Source organism: Thermobia domestica, chromosome 15 (genome assembly GCF_964235325.1).
Source record: "Thermobia domestica chromosome 15, izTheDome1.hap1.1, whole genome shotgun sequence".
Classification (NCBI taxonomy): Eukaryota; Metazoa; Arthropoda; class Insecta; order Zygentoma; family Lepismatidae; genus Thermobia; species Thermobia domestica.
The window spans coordinates 511,338-531,042 of NC_137468.1; the positions used below are offsets into that span (position 1 = coordinate 511,338).

A 19,705-nucleotide genomic window follows, 5' to 3' on the forward strand; every position below is an offset into this window, starting at 1 on the left:
TTTTGAATTTCTTAGCCTCCCAAAGCTCTAATTGGCTACATTTAACCCTTCAGAAGTCGCGTCACGGCTGAAAAATTATCTTGCATAGATTACAAGTCACTGCGCCCACCTACCTTTCCCTCTCTATACCTTCGTGTGAACTCGTCCCCAAAATATATAAATTTATTGTTTTCATTTAGTTCTAATAAGTTCCTCGTAACAAAGCTCTTGTTTTCCACCTGGTCTTTTCGACTGTGCGCGACCTCTCGCATTACATAAAAAATAATACTGTTTTCTAACAATCTTTTGTAATTTTTTCGTTTATTTTAGTGTGTTACTTCTTCCTTTGTGAATTGTGTGGTATTTCTGAATGTTGAATGAACATAATAAATGGGTGACAAAGAAAGAAAGAGCCCACCAATGACAGAAATGCTCCCGGAAAGTGGTACCATTGTGACTGGAAGAAAAACGGGAAATTGAAGACAAATTGTCATCAGAGTAATGGGGCGTTTACACTTAGTCGATTTGCGTTCGATTCAGTTGAATTGACGTCACTTTCAACTTAATCGACCGAGTAAACGGGACTTCAACTTAATCGCTTGTTGATCGAAGGCGACTAATCGACTGGTAACTGAATTGAAAGACGTTCTATTTTCTGTGGTTGAAATAATTGAACACATCCATCAATCTGATTTGGCCTAGTTGCTTCGATTTAGTGGCAAATGCAGCTAGTCGATTTAGTCGTGCGACTAAATCGACCAAGTGTAAACGTCCCATAAGAAGGCATCTCTAGAAGGCTCACAACTTCCACGTGCAATTGTAATTTCAAAATATTTACTTAGGTAGTGACTTTGACTAAACTAGGGGTCAAAATAGCACTACAAAAGCATTGAAAACTCACTTTCAATCCAATCGTAAACATATCTCGGATAAATTTCACTGCTCCCGGGAGGTTTCTATCCGCCATGCCAACGCCTGAAATCATTATCAACGAGTATAAAGTCTGAAATCTTGATTCTGAAGTTGAAACTGAACACTAGTGAAATAAAGTCAAATACAAGATGATGTGATCAAAATGTAGTATATATATCCACTACTACTAACTGTTTTATGTACTTTCTATTATTTATTTATATATTTTTCTGGGCTTAATATGTTACAATTATGAACCGTGACTTATGAAGGTGGTGGTGATGAATGATAATGATGGAATGACGAAAGTGGGAGGAGACGAAAAAACCCATGCACTTGATATTTTCCCACCACAAAGCTTTTGCCAGGAGCTGGGATCGAACCAGGGACCCCACTTGACAGAGCTAAATACTGTACATCTGAGCCACCGCGACTTATCATTTCTTTTTAGTTGTTGTTTGGGGAATAGTAATAAGGAATGATTATACTTTTCTTGTCAAATAACCTAATCAATTTTAAGTGCGTGTATTTTGAAATGTATACTCAATAATAATATTAGTCATTCACGTGTTCAGCATGCTAACGAAAATTAATACAATACTCGCATACAAACGTTTCATAAGTATTGAATTTTATTTCTGTGCTCCAAACTACAAATGATAGAAAATACGGGTGGCCTTCTTCACGTGTTATTGGAAACTGTAATTACTGCGATTTTTTATACATTTCTTGTATGAATGCAAAATAAAGCATTTATTAAACTTCAAATGCATTAAAAAATAATGTTAAGGTTATATAAATAGTATTTTCAATAATTCTTTTTCATTTAGATTTAGTTTTAGCAGTACGGTTCAAAACACCGTGCGCGACCTCTCAGTTCTGAAACAAGGACGCGACGAACCAAACAAGATGTGGTTATATTAATATTAATCCTTATGTCTAGTACATTGTGAAATAATTGAAGAAAAACAAAGTTTAAGTTGTAATTACATCGTCACAATATATTACTGCAGAAATACACAAATACCCAATTATGCCATAAATATTGTTCGAGATTTTGACCGTCGTTTGACCATGCTGGATATCAATTACTGCTGTCATCTGGCTGCTGAGCTGTTCATTTTACAGTGAGACGCGTGGCAGTGGGAATGTGTAACGGCGGAGGGGGGCCGTCATAGAGCTACACAAAGTACGCATACCATCACAGATCTTCGCCACCCAACAAATCAGTGAATTGACTTGTCTATCGCACCATTCAGGGTTACAATGAAACGAAACAGAAAGTGATTGACAGTGTAGTTACAGACGGCGCACAGTAAGGCCACCATAGGCAGTTAAGGTTGCAGCAGCAATGATTCGAGAAAATCCCGTCACGATTCGACTAGTAATGTCTATTTCGAGATCAATCATGTCGCAAGTGCTCGATCAGGACCTGGGACTCGAAGAGCCTACAAGCACCGTATAGATCACTTTCTCACTGAAAGTGGTGGAACCCAAACGTCATCTCAAGCACTACTCAGGAAATGGTCAGAGGACAATTCTCTTTTCCGACGAGCTTTACAATTGGCAGTCCTTTAATGCTCAAAATGACTGTGCGCGCATCGTCAGTGCAAGCTGCTGAACGAGTTTCCAGGGTGCAAAAGCCCTATCACTTAGCATCAGTCATGGTGTGATGGGGGACGAGTTTCAATGGCACAACACGGCTCAATATTTGTGAACAAGGAGTGAAGACATCGGCTACCGTATACAACAGTGTTGGGAGTCCAGTGTGAAACCACTAAGTAATATCATGTTCCCTAATCAACAGTTTACCTTCCAATAGGATTCTACTCGTGTGCACAAGGAACTGTCAACACACGAGTGGTTACGGACCAACGTCCTACACTTGATTTCCACATCAGACGCTGGCCCTCTCGCAGCCCAGATCTGAATCCGTTCGACTAGAAACTGTAGCCAAGTGCTTCAATCAATAGCCTGTAAGAAGACACCTAATGGGGACTCCTTGAAGCGCATCCTGCTCAAGGCAGCCCGCCTGACTCCAGATCTGCATCCAGGCTCAAGGTGAATATTTTCAAAACTCATTACTCTTTATACTCAGACTTTCATGTATCATCTTGCAAAAGAATACCAATATATCTTCAACATTATTTCATTTCCAATCATATACTGAAACGTTCGTCGTTTAAAAATTGGGAATGTTCCTAAAAAAGGCAATACGCTGCATTCACATCGTCCTAATCATGTTCGAAAATAATGGAAGATATATTTCTAATAACAGAATACGCTGTACACTATATTCAAATATCAATCATTCTCCGAGATCCAGGGTTTGACTGTTGAATGGGAGAACATTGAATGCATGATGGTGGTTTGAATTCCACCTTAAGTCGTAGATCTCCTTCCGATACAGCCTCGATGCTAAAAAGCGATTCTAAACTTGAACAAATAAATGACCAATTTCTGATTCCTTACGAAGTGGTATTTAGACAATGTTTAAACCAACGTCACCAGTGTTTTGCATTTTAGAATTGAACGAAGCCTTACGATTCCTTCGTCCCTGTACTATCAAAGGAAGAATGGATTCTATATCCAACTCAGTGGTAGTCTTTCTGTGATGATTTGCAGTTTGGTTCCTTATACGCTAACAAGATATACAACAAAGCCGTTTCGTTTGGTGACGTGACAAAATTAATATCATAGTTTTACACATTCCAAAATGTACAGAATCGACAGTGAAATATTAAGAGAAATACAACGAAGAATATATTCAGTGTGAATGAATCGGTGTCAAGTGATACCTTTAATGTCTCGCAGGCTCTCAGCTAAAAATAGGATTCCATAATAAAATAAATAAATAATAATAAAAAGAACTGGATTCATACTTCAAGTTTCTTTTCCTCACAGAAAGAAAAACGCTTATACATATTTTTAAAAGAGTACTTTACTTGATACACATCAACGTAATTTTATTTAGTTAACAGTTATTACCACCTGCGATTTGAAAACAATTATAACTTTTATTGCATAACAAAACACATACTCACCATTCTTTTACATAAAAATTAGCTAATATAAATCAGAAATTTAAATATATTAAGCATTTCTTAGTGGCTTGTATTTTGAAGCGAACTGGAGTGCACGCCTTCACCAACGAACGGAACGCAACTTAACACATTGACATGTGTAATGCAAAAGTCGTATCTTAAGGAAGTGGTTCCCGATCATTCTCGACTTACGCCCACGACACCGCGATACGCTTTTTCCACTTTTATTAGTAACAATGTAAATAATGATAAGTCTAATACTAGAAGTTTCTATAAAGTAGTGAGCACTGTTGACGTCGACTGATACAGTTTGTCTCAACTGATTATAAAATGATTCATGATTTTTACATTCTAAATTTCACGACATACCGTATGGGACTATGCGACAACATTGTGTCATGGGAACCACTGCCTTAACGAAGAAAAAAAATTACTAAAACGAAAACGTCACCAGTTAAACTTCTGCAATAGAAAGTCGAACTGAGTATCAAAGGTGCCGTTTTATTATCTACAACTGAATATTGCTTTTCTCATGTTCTACAGTACACACAAAAAGAAGCCAAATACTCGCGAATATCTGTTCCACGGTCACTATTAACTATAAAAATCAATAGGAGTGACTTTTAAAAAATGCAACCCGAAGATAACAAAATTGTCGGTCCAGTTCAAGCTAATGATATTCTCTGTTCAACAGAAAAATTACGACAGAAATTCAACAAATTGTACAAATATTAATAGCGTTTATCGGGATAAAAATGTTCAAATATAAGACGCATAGCAATAGATTGAGCTAAGAAAATGATTGGCTGAGTGGAAGTCCTCATCCGTAGTTTTGCAGAAAATCGAAACTGACACCACCTATGTGAGATGGATCTAATAATCTTTTCATTATGACATAGGCAAGATGGCACTGTATAGCATGGTTAATGACATGTAACTCAAAATCATCATCATTTTCATTTGAGTATTTGTAAATCACCATTAAAATACAAAAAGTAATATTTTAACTTTTTATTTAAATTTTAATTATGTGTACATTATATATATATACGTATATACAATGAAAGGAAATGTAAGAAGTGAAGCGAAACAAAACACAATTATTCTCTGTGACTCTGTAACTTAGCAAACGGAACCGAACCCTCAAACTGTGCGAGACGAGACGTAGTTTAAAAAAAAAAATACTGGGATTTAAGAAAAATTCAAACCATAATACTATAACTACCATTCAGTTATCATCAATAATAGAACTTTTTTTTACATTATAAACAACAAATATATGTATTTTTTCCTTTCTTTTTTCGTGGCATCCTGTTGACTGTGAATTTCCAAGTCCAAAAGGAATGACATCAAACAAAACTTAAATACCATAGACGTTTTCATCGCTGTACGCGATGTAAAGGAAGAAGTCCTCTTCGTGATGCTCCTGAAACACATAACAGATCACTTGTTAGGAGATTGAAACATGGTCACAAAGTTATGTACAAGCGTCTCATGTATTGTAGAACTACAAAAGCTCTCGTCGAATCATTACAGACTTCTTGAGGTAAATGAAAAAAATAAAACTATCCGTCACTTGACGTATTAAGTAACAATTATTACCTTCTTAAGCAATTACCCATAAGACAACAGCAGATTACATAGTATACTTATTTTGCCAGTAGTACGTACAAATAACACGTTTCATTCTGAAGTGAATACCTCTTCTGCAAGTTTGATCATATGTTTATTTATCTTCAGTTTAAAGAATCACGAAAGTAAAGTTTTGTTTCTACGAGGGTCATTGAACTCGAACTGGCAACACTGCTACGATTGGAGTGTCGGGTGGGTAGGAGACAAATGACAAACGTAGTGTGTTCCGTGGATGTGATGAGTCAATTCAACGCTGCTGCGTTCCCATATTACGGTGTGTGTGGTGAGTAGACATTGTTAAAAGTGATTGTTGTGTGAAATACCGCTTTCACGCAATGTTCACGTGTGTAGAACAGTGTGTGTTTATGAAATTCCATGTGGCACGAGGGCGAAATGCTAGGAACGATTCACAGAGGATTAGTAGAGGCCTGTGATGAAGCTGTTCTACCATATTGCACAGTGGTGAGATGGGTTGCAGCATTTCAGGCGGGGCAAACGGCCTCACCTCCTGGAGTCTGGACCAATTCCCCTACACCACAATGCCACATGCCATACAGGTAATCCAGTACAGACTCTGTAACGACGATGTGGTTGGGAGGTACTGGAGCACCCGCCATACTCCCCGGATATGAGCCCCTGCGATTTTGAACTTTTCCCAAAAGTGAAAGAACTCGGAGGCAAACGTTTCAGAAAGTGGAGCTTTGATAGGTATTCAACGGTTCAACAGGCTGGCGGAGACTATATCAAAGGGCCGTAAGCTTCTTGAGGTGAGTGATCCCATTTCACAAGTATGTTGCCATTTCGAGTTAAATGACCCTCGTATGTAACGCATGGAGGATTCATCCATTCCATGTGTACATATTTTTCCATCATGTCTCTATGGAATGTGACGGATAAAGCAGGTTTATTCTTTCAGTCACACAGAGAAGAAATAAACAGTCTGTACTTTTCTACATTTTTTTCCGATGGTTACAGGTAAGTCATGAATCATATAATATAGTTATCTAATAGGAAGAGTAAGTCTTCTTCAAAGTAATTCCATTCAAACATGAATTTACGGTACACACACCGCGGTGCTGAGGCAAATTATGAAAAACACTTTTAAACCCTAAAATCTCAGTTTTCTGGGATCTCCTTACCTTTCTCTCAATATATTAGAGGATTTTATAGCATGCATCCATTTCCACTGTATATGTAGGGTGAATCATTTACCTTGAGACACTCTTGTAACTTTTAAACTAATACCGAGAGGGGAACGCTCTCTCACATGCTCTGCAATGCCATCAAATTAAAGAGTTTCCAACTCAATAAAAAGTTGCATTTCTTAAAAATACCATTACATCAGTGTATTACATACTCCAATTCTACATATTACGCAAACACTTACAATATCATATGCTAGAAAACAGTGGCGGCTGGTACTATATGTTGCATGGTTGTGCAACCGGATATTTCTTTAATACTAAAGATATTTTTTAATTATTAAAGTAGTGTATCAGTAAAAAAATAAACCTTTGCTCTTGAGCGCAAAACAGTATTGATGCATTTCTAAAAAAAAATAATAATTAAAAAACTGAAAGAAAGAGAGTGATATACAAATCCAGTGGCAGCGAGCGTTGCCACTGGAAGCAGTAACATTGAGCATATGGCAGCGAGCTCCTATCTCTTAACATGAGGAAGTGGATTTATTCCTGCGTCGCTGCTATCCTCCCGTATTACGCTTTTCCAGTTGCTACTTCGTTCGCAACTGGTATATAGTCAGCTTCTGTAGTAGTTACGAATTCCTCCGTTTGGCAGCGCTTGACTCAGTTGATAGGTTGAGTGAGATATAAACGCTTGGAAGAAAGAAGTTGGTCACCAAACAGAAACTCGCAAAGAGCAAATACGCGTCTGGTGGTAGCAGGGGCAGATCCAAGCTGAATATTTGGGGGAGGGCGGTCGTTAGAAGTCAATAGATTTTATTTTTAAAATAAAAAATATCCTATTCTGGGGGGGGGGGCGATCGAGACTCGAAGAAGAGAATGTCTTACCAGTGGTCTGATTCCTAGCTGTGTGTCGCTCGTGCACATGATCTCGTGTTCGATTTCCGGCGGAGAGCATAAATCTCAAATTATTCAGTTTTAATATTCATTTGTCTTCTTTAGCCTAAATTGCTGGAATGTTAAACTATTATTTTTTTTTTATTTTCGAAGGAAAAATTCTTATATATCATGCTTCTTTATAATAGAACAGCAAACAAAAATACGTAATTACTGAAAATGAACTCTTTGTCCCTTATATTCATACAAAGAAATGCTAACAAAATGCATATTGTCGGAGGAGAGAGGTGTTTCTGTACCTTAAAGAAAATAAAGCGGAAAATATTTGCAGTAGCGATGCTTTCTATTCAGAAGAACTTGGCGAGCAGCATTTCAGATTGCAATGAAGTCATAAAAAAAATTTGAAGCTCGAAAAGAACGAAGAAAGACCTTCCATTTTGAAATAATGCATAGTTTACTTAATTAAATAATTTTGTTTAACTGTGTGCATGAATATATGCAATTTTCTTGCTTTTTTTCTTCTTTTTGGGTTAACGATATCATTCATGGCTTACAGCGCATGCTATATATTCGCTTTATCTCTTGTTCAATAACATGAACGTAGAAGTTTTTGTATATAAATAGTGTGTAAACATACATTGATAGTGGTTGTTTGAAAAAAAGGAAATAACTTATATATTAAATCAATATTAGAGAATACATTTTAATCAATAAATATACAAATGGAGCTTATAAGGACTTTCCTCTTCATATTTCCTGAATATTTTTTGGATAAGACTCAAGAATGCTGGGGGGAGGGGAACACTTGCGCGTAACTACATACTTTTGATATTGCAACATTGCAACATTGCAACCGGTACTTCTACAGACCACGAACCGCTACTGCTAGAAAATAAGGACGCTACAATACGGCATTCATCCAAATTTTAGAGGTCTTTACAACGGTCATAATGCAAGTGACGCGGACAGGGCAATGAACACTGAAAGTATCTTAGTGACAAATACTATGACCACGGTATGGCGTATCTGTACTTCTTCAAAAAACCTTTCTTTAAAAAAAACTGTTTAAATAAGCATTACATCCAATTACGTACATGGAGACCATAATACCATCCATAGCAGTTGTAACAACTACCAACAATTTGTCGTAATATTTAAAAGCAGAAGGAACCAACAATCTAAAACATTTCCCAGAAATATAGATCTTCTCCGATTTTTATTATTATTATTATTTTCCAGAAGAATGATTTGCGATATCAAATTGCTGTGAACGGTTTTATGATCTTTATATCTATTGAAAATCATCTCCGTGGATGGATTACTTACGCAGGCAGTTTTTCCAAATAAAACAGTTTTAAAAGTTTTTTTTTTTTTTTTTTCTATTTATTCAAAATCTGCCATAACATGATCACCACGGAGGACTAACAAAGTTTGGATGTTTACGACACTCTAGCATCCTATTTGTGTAAATACGACTATGTACGGTATACGTTTTCGGTAATTTGAAATATGTAATGACGTAACGTAATGTCATTTAAAAAATTACAATTCTATATTAGGAAAGCAATTCTATTAATCTGATGGTGTTGTTAGGGTGAAACAATTTCCCGCTGTAGAAAATCTCGGCGTTAATTACATTTTAGTTTAAAAATTTTAAGGACGTTTCACGATAAATGGTCGACCTTGTATACCACGTCCGAAAAAGATCTAATTTATAAACACCGACACGATTTTGTTTTATAAGATGTGTGCACATCATGTTACTACACAATCAAACGTTAAATAATACCTGCAAATTATACAGAACAACAGCCGACCTCAAGAATAAGAATCTGTGGCTAACCTGGGGAGGACTGGATATTGTGAGCATGTATAAAAATAAATAATAATTAAATCGCCGAAGAGACATTTATTTCTATTTTAGGGCAACACAAATACCATCTATGAGTCGAATAAGTTTGTCCGTAGTTCACAATGCGTCCTTATGACACTTTTTTCAACTGGGAGCCACTTTTTACTAGTCAAAATGTCCTACGGACCAACCTACTCTTGTCCCCTTCGAAGACAATTTTATCTTTGTTCAGAGCAAAATCCAGTCTCTCATACTTTTTAAATACCACAAATTAAACACTACTTTCCTTTCCCTATATTTAAAATTTATATTAATATTAGAAAATACACACTGCTATTGTTTTTAATAACTTAAGGCTATCAAGAATATTTTATAATATTACATGTACATAAGCTACTACAATTTGTCTAGTTTTTACATTGTTAAATAATATTATATATATATGTTTTGAAATTTTAACTATACACAATTCGCTTGAAGTTTATACTTCTCCCTTTCCTTAAGACTACTGGTAAGGTTCCACGAGAACCATAAGGGTAGATCTCGTGGCCAAAGTTTGAAAAACACTTACATATGACATTGTTAGATGGGATCAGCGCCTTATTCCTATGAACCAGTTCTCTTGAAGTCATGATAATGCTATGGAGATTGGCCTATACTATGACAATTAATCTGATGGTTGGTGCACCCGCGATCACCCTTCGGAGCCCACGTTAATAATTGATTCCGTTCATCACCACCTCGGTGCTGCATTGGACGAAAAGACTTTTCCGACCCGTACTTAAATCGTTTATCGAAGGCATCCTCATTACAAAAGCTGGTCCCTTACCCTATCGAAGTAGGCCAAAAACCCTACGAGCATCAAGAGCGTGTGCTCTGCAATTGAATTGAGGAGAACGACTCTCTTTATATCAATTTGGTCAAAAAGAAAATATAACAAATACGCAGAAGTTACCTATTGTTCAACGAAATCCGTCTCAGAGCATAGATTGAATGACTCAAAAATGTGATGAACACAGAAGAACCATAAACTAGTACATGAAGAACACTATTGGACAAAAATGTTAAGCGAAACCACTGAATAGCTTACCAGCCAACTTGAATGTTCATTGAACAATAGTCAGTAATCGTTTGCATGCCATGAGAAAAATTCAAAAGAAAGAATTCAAACGAACACTTGGCGAACGCCACTGCAAAGTGACCACAGTCGGTGTGTTTTTTCTTTCTTTCTTTGAACTACCAGCATGACGTCGAACTGGAATATTCATGATTCGAGGTAGTGCTTCCTTTCGTTGGTAGCAGCGAAAAGGCGTGTTGTATTATGCAATTTTGAACCGAAACAATGTCAGCGACTTTGTTTTTAAACGGACCCCTTCTCCGTTGCTAAAGAATTGAAATGAATGCTAAGGAACTTAAATTTCACAGTTACAGAACCATAAGATTATCACCTGAGCAGCATAAAATAAAATGAATACGTCCCACGATCACGCACCATGCACCAGAGGTAAACTGCAAGATTCAGAGTTTGCCAGAACCAGTATAGGATAGGTTTAGCAGTCCAAGCACGGCGCGAATTCCACAGGCTATAAAATCCGCCAAGGTCAGAATCTCTCGAAATCGTGTGTGAAACGAGCCATGGCCCTATGCGAAATAGATGAAAGTATTCCTGATCATGTCATTGAATGTGTACCTATCGCCGTAGATCACGACAGCTAATTCCAGCTCTGATGCTCCCAAGAGAGGAAAAAAACTCTCCGTTGATACCAAGTGAATCCTCTCTTTCCATTTTAAGAGCTGAAACTATCTCTAACAGTAAGTAGCCTATCAAAATCTCTACCCTCAAACAACCCATAGGATGAAAGGAGCGTGTCTTTACTTCCTACTGCAGTAAAGTAGTACTTGGCAATACTGAATTTTCTTCCACTTACATCAGAAACAAAATGATTTATATCTCTTTTTCTTACCTGATAGAGGGAGCCCATAGTTGCGCTGGTGGGAGGTATCACATTGTTTACAAAGAAGAACAAAGCATCTTCTGGTCTCAGATGAATTCTCTTTCTGATGAGGAAGTAAAACTGTCCTACTGTCAGATCTGATGGTACCAGATATTTCTTTTTATCTAAGTCACCAATCCTAGCCTTTGGAGCCTTCTCAACAATTACCTGCGAGGAAGAAGGTAGAGAAAAAAATACCAGGTCAGCTGTCATTTAGTTACATTTGTATTTATTTATTTTTTACAAAATCATTGTTAAAAATGAATGCTCTTCAAATAAGCGAGTATATTGAAGGATCATTTGAAAAGCGATATGTTTTTACTTCGGCCATTTCATTCAATTCAGTGATTTGATTGTTTTGATTCTTATTTTAAAAACATAGCTATTCTGTGTCCCTTACTCTCGTTGTGGATGTTCCTGTTTCTGCTTTCACGGGAAAATATGGGTATGATGTGACATCATGTACTGTGATAAGGTTTTTCGTTCTTCACGTCGTTACTGGTGGTTTCCGCGCATGTTGCTTCCTGTCACCTGATGGCGTAAATTTACTTTTGAATTTATATTGCTTATGAATATATGAGTGTGACAAGATGTTATGAATTTTGTTTCATTATTAAGCTCAACACAAGTTGTATGTGAAAAACTATATAACTTACTATGTACAATACGAGGTGAACGCATCACTGTGAACGCCATAATCGAAAACGTCCACCATGCTTAAAGCAATGATCTGTTACGAATGGAAGCTTCGTCAGTAAAACTCGACTGCACATATGGGAAATTATCCTACTCTTTATATGTTAGTTCAATTGGTGTGACTAAGCATAAAAACATTATTCATGAGCGCTGTCATTGCTTCCTGGTGCCGAACTACCTTCATCAAATTAAAATTTTCAGGCATTTATTTAATTTCTTTCGAAGTATTTTTCCTTCTTTTCTTGATATATAATATATATATTTGATGATGGTGGGGGCTGAGGATCATGTACTCTTGCAAGTATATAATTTTTCTGGAGTTGTTCGTACTGTACATTAGTGCTAGTAATTTTTTAAATCGTTGTTCGATGAGGTGAAAGACATTGCATATTTAAAAGTTTAATAAATGTCGAACTGTGTTACGATAGGAACTTCGTATGGTTCTAAATTTGTCAGCATTTGAAAAATACAATGTTTAAAATAATTACAGAAAGACCACAGCACTAATCACGATTTCTAACTGATCCCACTCCTAACAAACTGTTCGCAGGAACCAGATGCTTAGGAATCGATTTCTTGAATAAAATGACTAAAGTAAAAACTTGTCGAAATAAGTACTGCAGTTATAAACACATAATAAAAAGAAAGCAAATTGACGTTTAAGTTTCGAAGACAATCAATCAATCACATGAAAAAAATAGAATTAAAAAAACGAATCTCAATTGATATTTGCGAGTGAAAGGTCGCACACTAGCAGGCAATTGTGCAATATGATACCCCAAAGACAGTGAAATCGTAACGTTTATGGCTTCATAAATTAATTCAGTATTCTGCCTTTTGGCAGGTGCTGAGACTAATTAGTGCTTTTTTCCCCCCTTGCTTTCTTAGTTTTCAATTTGAGTCTGGAAATGTTTCTTGATTTTCAACTTCCTCTTTTAACTCTCAATATTTTCCTTCTATTTTTCAAATCATCGATCACTTGTGTTCTTTCTATTCCTCGTTTTCATTCCATCTTTTCTTCTATAGTGGTGTGAAGAAGACAATTTCTTCGCAAAATGTGTCCAATTTAATTGGCATAAAAGCGTCCTGTCCTCTCCTATCCGTTTTAAAACATCTTCATTTGTTGCTCTCTCTGTCCACTTTATCTTCTCCATTTTCCTCCAACACCATATTTCGAAGCTCTCTAAATATTTCTTCTCTAACTTCCGTAGTAGCCAATTCTCCGAACCATACAGTCCAATGCTTGGCCAACTTTTTCCTTAGTCCAATATTAAGGCTGCTAATTAAGAGTGCTCTTTTCTTGTTGAATGTTTCTTTGGCTATGGCAATTCTTGACCTAATCTCTTTAGTGCAGTCTCTCTCGTCAAAATACTTTCCAGATACTTAAAATCCTGAACATCTTCAAGTTCTCTTTGTTCTACTCTGACCTGTAAGGGAGTGTTTTCACGAGATATTCTCATGACTTTCCATTTTTCGATGTTGATTTCCATTCCATATAGTTTCCCAGTGTCAACTATTTAGTCAATCATCTTCTATAGTCCTTCTTCGGTTCTAACTATTCGTGCGATATACTACATTCTTGTCTGACTCCACTTCCAATCTCCACACTATTGGTTTCTTCTTTCAAGCACAACTTCACTCGTTGTTCTATGTACAAATTTTGAATGAACCGTCGATTTCTCCAGTTGACTCCAATTCCGAAGTATTTGCAGAAGTATCGTCCCACTGACCCTGTCGAAAGCTTTCTGCCAGTCTATCAAGCACAAACACGCAGTTGAATCGTAAACACAACTCAGTACATTTATGTTTCCCTAATCAGGATATCCACTTCCAGCACCTTGAAACATTGTTTCTTATGAAAGCAATTGCATTGCTGGGAAAGGTTTCACTTCAGGTGGGCTTAATTACTATTCTGCGTACATACAGCGTGCGTATACCATACAAACTATAGTGCCTAAAGGGCCAACCTACCTGTCCGGGATAGCTACTACACCGAAGTGCACCTAACCGAACCAGAGCAGGGAGGTGGCGCGTCACCGATGGTGGATATGCACGTAATCACAATACTGGTGAAGAAAAATACTATACACATTTCTTCTGATATATTTCCAGAAGCTACTGTCACATAATAGAAGAAACCAAAAACGTGCAGCTCAAGTTTGGGCACACCACTCGAAATAATTGTTGAAACCTTATAAGTCATTCTCTAATTTCCTCGTCATTGTCATTCTCTAATCCACCAAATGACTTGCGACATTAGAATACTCCACTTAGAATTAAGGAAATCCAATACGGTCACCACATGTAACTGTTGAAAAATTCTTTTACAATTTGTGGATAAATATAGAATCCAGACAAAAGTTCTAAAAACTGCAGTGGAAAAGAATTAACCTGTGCTAGATTACCACGAAAAAGCACGAATGCTATCAAACCGAAACAGGGCACGGCGAAGCCAGTGAGCACGCAAATGTAGCGAAAACATGTGGGTTTCGCAGTGATATGAGTTCCTACAGCACTTAGGGCCTATAATGGTTTCACATTAGTAGCGCTACATTTGTAAACATAAAATACATTGTGCAGAAATACTCCGGCGGCGGAAAATATTATCCAATACAGTCATCTATCTATGCACTCACTTATTTTAACCTTCGCAAAGCACTTGTAATCCTACACTTTTAAACATAAAACACACCTGTACTACTTTGTATTTAATTGTTGCCTGCAGAAATCTATTCATTATAAGGGCATTTGTGCCGTATCGCCGGACCACATTGAAAACTGAAAAAAAGCACTAAAATGTATTGCAATCCGTATATTTTGTTGGATTACGTTACACTAGGCATGGAGTATTACTTTAATAGGGATCCATAGTATAAGTATTACTAGTAGTAGGAGCAGGAGTAAGAGTAGTAACAGTAGTAGTAGGAACGGGTTAGAAGCCGGGCAGGGGTTGGTTGGGTTCTGTTCTCGACATGAAATGGGCAAATTCAAGACATGCCAATTTTATTCTGTACATTTTACAATTTCTGGATCCGTATACCTCTCCGCGAAATAGTACATCCGCCTCCACATACAGTGCCGCTAACAACATCAATAACAATCAACAAATACAACCACTTTCTTAACTTTTACTATTCCCCTTACCTCCCTTGTACTCATTCTTTCTCATAAACTTAAATAAATTCTCCAATTGAGTCAGTAAATTTCCTAAAATTGGTAAATTTCCTAAAATTGGTCCGGCGATACGGCACTTAACCCCATCATAAGTATGTCCTTGAATGTCGATATTGAATTTTACATATAAATTCAGCAAAACATGGTCACTGTCACCATTAAGAACTTAGCTTCCACTGGAACACTGTCTTCACTGTTGGGGTAAAGTGTTTACGATTATTAAAGATCTCGATGAAAGGAACACAAACGGTACAAAAACTTGTGATTCAACATTCGGAGCCCATTTCAGATAATCACAATTCTTTTGTATTTTCACTCCTACGTTCAGCTGAGAAGCGTTCTAGCATCAAAAATATTTTTCACAATTACCAGAGATTTCAATGACAGGAACACGATTATTATTATTTATGCGATCCGACTTTGGCAACTAAAAATAATTGCACTTCATTAATATTTACAGTTTATTTTCACTTGAGAAGCTTTACAGCATCAAAAATATTTTTCACTGAGAAGGTCAAGTTTAGACACACCACTCGAAAGAGATGTAAAACTATAATTCTTTTACTAACTCTCGTCTTACTGATCTCCAAAAGATATGACCTGGATAACATGACAATATGCTATTTAGAATCGATGAAATTCAAGAGGGGCCACTATAAGTTTTGATGAAAGAAACACGATACTGTCACGATTTCAGTATAAATACAGCATCTAGATATAAGCAATATAAACCAACACGATTGGTGGTCATTAAAAAGTATGAATGCTACCTAACCTTGTCAGTGCAAGGTGAAGCTTGTGGGCCCTCCTAGCTGTCCAGGAGTGCATCTGGAGTGAGCAGGCACGTCAGTGATGGTCAGTATACGCGCAAACAAGGGTAGTGGAGTAATAATGGGTTTCCGCAGTGCCACAAATTAAAATAACACTTGTAATAATCTCTAACCAGTTACATTACACTTGTAAACAAAATATAGCTTCTCGATGAGAGGAACACAATGATATCCAAAAAATTACATCAGACTATCGGTACTTGAAATACATGTAATCTTTGAATGCTTTCACTCCTACTTTCATGTGAGGAGCAGTGTGCCATCAAGAATGGAGTGAACTACAACACACGATCTAACTGCGCATCGAGAAGTAGGACAGCTTTAAAAGTTTATAGTAGAGTATGGTAGGGTTATCTTAGCAGGAATAGGGAAGTTTGGACCCATCTCGTTAAACTTAATAACTTACCATCTCTGCTTAAGGTTACCAACTGGAACGGGCATTGTAAAGTTAACCCCAAAAATGTAGTTCATAGCAGATCTCGATGAGAGGAACACAAATCGGACGAAAAGAAAAAAGATCGATTGGATTTCCGGAACTTACAATAAGCAATTTAACGGTAATTTCACTGACAAGTTCTGAAAAGTCGGATCGCAGAATTATTGCACTGTTGTGTTCTTTCATTGACATCTAATAGGTAAGTATGAAAAACAAATGCCACAACACTTTACCCCAACCTCCTTCACATGCATTTAACTGCATCATGGTTTTCTTACACCGTAATGCGTGATTAAAAGGACGCACTTTGCATTACGGCAAAAATGCAAATAACCAATCGCTGGTGCGGGCGAGCATTTAATATCATACCGAAGGTAAGTAAATTATTCCTATTGTGGGATGTGGACTAGTAGCTTGTCGTCTTGGGCGACAAAAATTTTGTTGCTTATTTGCATCACTGCATTACGGACTTGCACATCACAATGCATATCAGAGGGAAGATCATCATACAGCCCCATTTTCATTAATAATACATTCTCTTTTGAAATAACATTACCTAGATAATTATCATGCAAAGAATATAGTATACATGAAGCTGCATCCGTTCCCGAAAGAGCAGGACGCTCATACTTTTAGGGATTATTCATTGAGTATGTACAAACTTACAAAGGGGGTAACAAAGCGACTTTTATTTACTTATCGACTGATACGAAAATAAAAAAGAACGTACCTGAACTTTATATCTGCATGTGCAGTGCCCTTGTACTTTATGACTATGTGTGTGTGGGGGGGGGGATTTAACGCATATCGCATGTCTTGGCACATGGATACTTCTACACTACATAGAAAATTTATGGTATTTCATGTACAAGTGGTAATAGAACACAGAAGAAACGCAGATCAGGGGGTTCTCATGTATACTATTATATTTTAGAAAACAATGGATCCATAAACTGCATTGCGTCCGTTATATCAACAATATTTCTAAACAATGAGTGCCTTGCTTCAATTTCAGTTTCAATTAGAGATTTAGTTTCGACTACAAAACTTGCTTCATGCAGTATGTCGCTAAAAAGATATTTTATATTTCACAACAGTAATTAATGTTTATGGCTATCTTCATAATCATTTGTGGCCTTGGGCGTTACCGATTTCTAACTCCTACGTAAACAATCACGTCTAGAATGCTGGATTCAACATAATTCTATATGAATTTATTTATTTATTATTTATTAAAAAAAAACTTTCTGACGCACTGTACCTACTTCAAGGGGCCATTGATTTACAATTCTGAGGATTCTAACATAAGCTACACATTCCTTTCAATTCGCCATTTTTGAAAACAGAAATAACTTGTGCTGCATTAGCTAACTCTTTAAAGAACTTAGAATGAACACAAAGTCATCAACACAAAACAAAGAATATTACGCAGTCAAGCTTACAACGATCACATATTTTGACAGTCATTTATGGAGTTTACTTACAGGAACACGATCAGGATATTTCCTCCTAATTTTTTCTCCTTCAGCTTTTCTCTTCTCGAATGGGTGTTCCTCCTTATATTGGAACTTCATCTTGTTTGCATAAAATGTTCCACTGGATGTCAAACAATTTTGATGATTGGCACAATCAGAAAAATAACAACGTATATCAACAATCAATTTCCTCCTGTGATCCTGGACGAATTACCAATCAGCTGGATTAATCCGCCAACAAAAATAATGCAAGACTTCATCTACACCCACGTATATTACACTGTTCATACGAAACTTACCCTCATGTTGTTTAACATTTATTTCATAATCACCATTACACAACTACAAATAATTACTAATATAAAGTTTGTCAAAATTTAAGATAGACTGCTTGAGAGCACAGGCTACACACACCTGCACGTGACCATAAATAGATATATATTACTCCGCCAGTTTGCCTTTGCCAGTTTCCAAAACAAAAACAATTAAAATAATTGTGATATAAAATATAACACATTATTGAATAAGAATATATATTTCTACCTTATAATATTAATAAATATTTTAATTGGATATGTTTTATATTTTTGGATATTTCTTTTCATGTAGCTATTGTGCAATAAAATATACTAGTGTTGCCAACCATCGCTTCATTAATCAAGTCAAATTAATTAAATTGCCAATAAAGTATACAGGCCTATATCCACGGGGGGGGGGTCTAGGGGGTAGCCCACTAAATTTTTGCTGGCTTCCTAAAAATTATCACGGTAGGCTTGCAAATGAACTATTGTATGGTCAGGGGCTGCTCTAGGATATTTTATGCTATAAAGCATGTCTGCGACTCCATACTCTCCTTCTCCCCCAAACCTAAACCAAGGTGACCAGACGTCCCGTTTTAACCGGGACAGTCCCTTTTTTTCAACCGTTGTCCCGTTTTTCTGATTCTCAAACGGGACGCCTAAATGTCCCGTTTTTTAGCAAAAATGACCCAGGTGTCCCGTAATTATTATTCAAATATAAATGTTCAATGCAAATTCTACACTTTTCCGTACCAACACTCATTGGGAAAGTTCAGTCGTGTATGGAACTTCTGAATGTTCAAATGGGAATTCAGTGTTCTGTGATTTAAGTGGGAATTGAATGGGAATTCTGAGTGTTCAAGTAGTTAAAACATTGTTGGATAGTAAGTTACTTAAATTAGAAACACTGTGTTATCTCTCTTACTTGTGTATTTTGTAAATTGAAAATACTACTGAGTTCCAAAACGCAATCTGAAAGTCAGATATTTACTTTCCCCCTCGTCGATTCGTATGCGTCCCGTTTTTGCAAGTAAAAATTCTGGTCACCTTGACCTAAACCAAAGTGAAGCCTTGTCACCTCTGACATTTTCACCACATCATCACATTGTTATCATTTGTTTAAGTATAAAACTTACTCCCAGTGTCTCTTTCTATGGTACTAATAAGTAATCTATAGGCCAATTATTTAAAAAAACACACACACACATTTTTATTGCTGAAGCATTTGAAATGAAATTTTACTGATGTAACCACAGGCAACAGAAAATTAAAGGTTTTTTTTTTTTTTTTTTTTTTTTTTTTTTTTTTTGTAATGTAAACCACGTCGATGTCAGTTGTAAATA

At 36.5% G+C, this 19,705-nt stretch overlaps 1 protein-coding gene across 1 annotated transcript; it reads right to left on the minus strand.

The window, feature by feature from the left end:
* Positions 1 to 4,931: 4,931 nt before the first annotated feature.
* Atg8a (GABA type A receptor-associated protein autophagy-related 8a) lies at positions 4,932 to 18,481 on the minus strand. The gene is made up of 3 exons (XM_081741210.1): positions 18,073 to 18,481; positions 11,423 to 11,620; positions 4,932 to 5,361 (listed from the first exon to the last, which is right to left on the minus strand). The coding sequence occupies exons 1-3, from the start codon at positions 18,160 to 18,162 to the stop codon at positions 5,296 to 5,298; spliced, it is 354 nt and encodes a 117-aa protein (XP_081597336.1). The 5' UTR covers positions 18,163 to 18,481; the 3' UTR covers positions 4,932 to 5,295.
* Between the last annotated feature and the right edge of the window lie 1,224 nt (positions 18,482 to 19,705).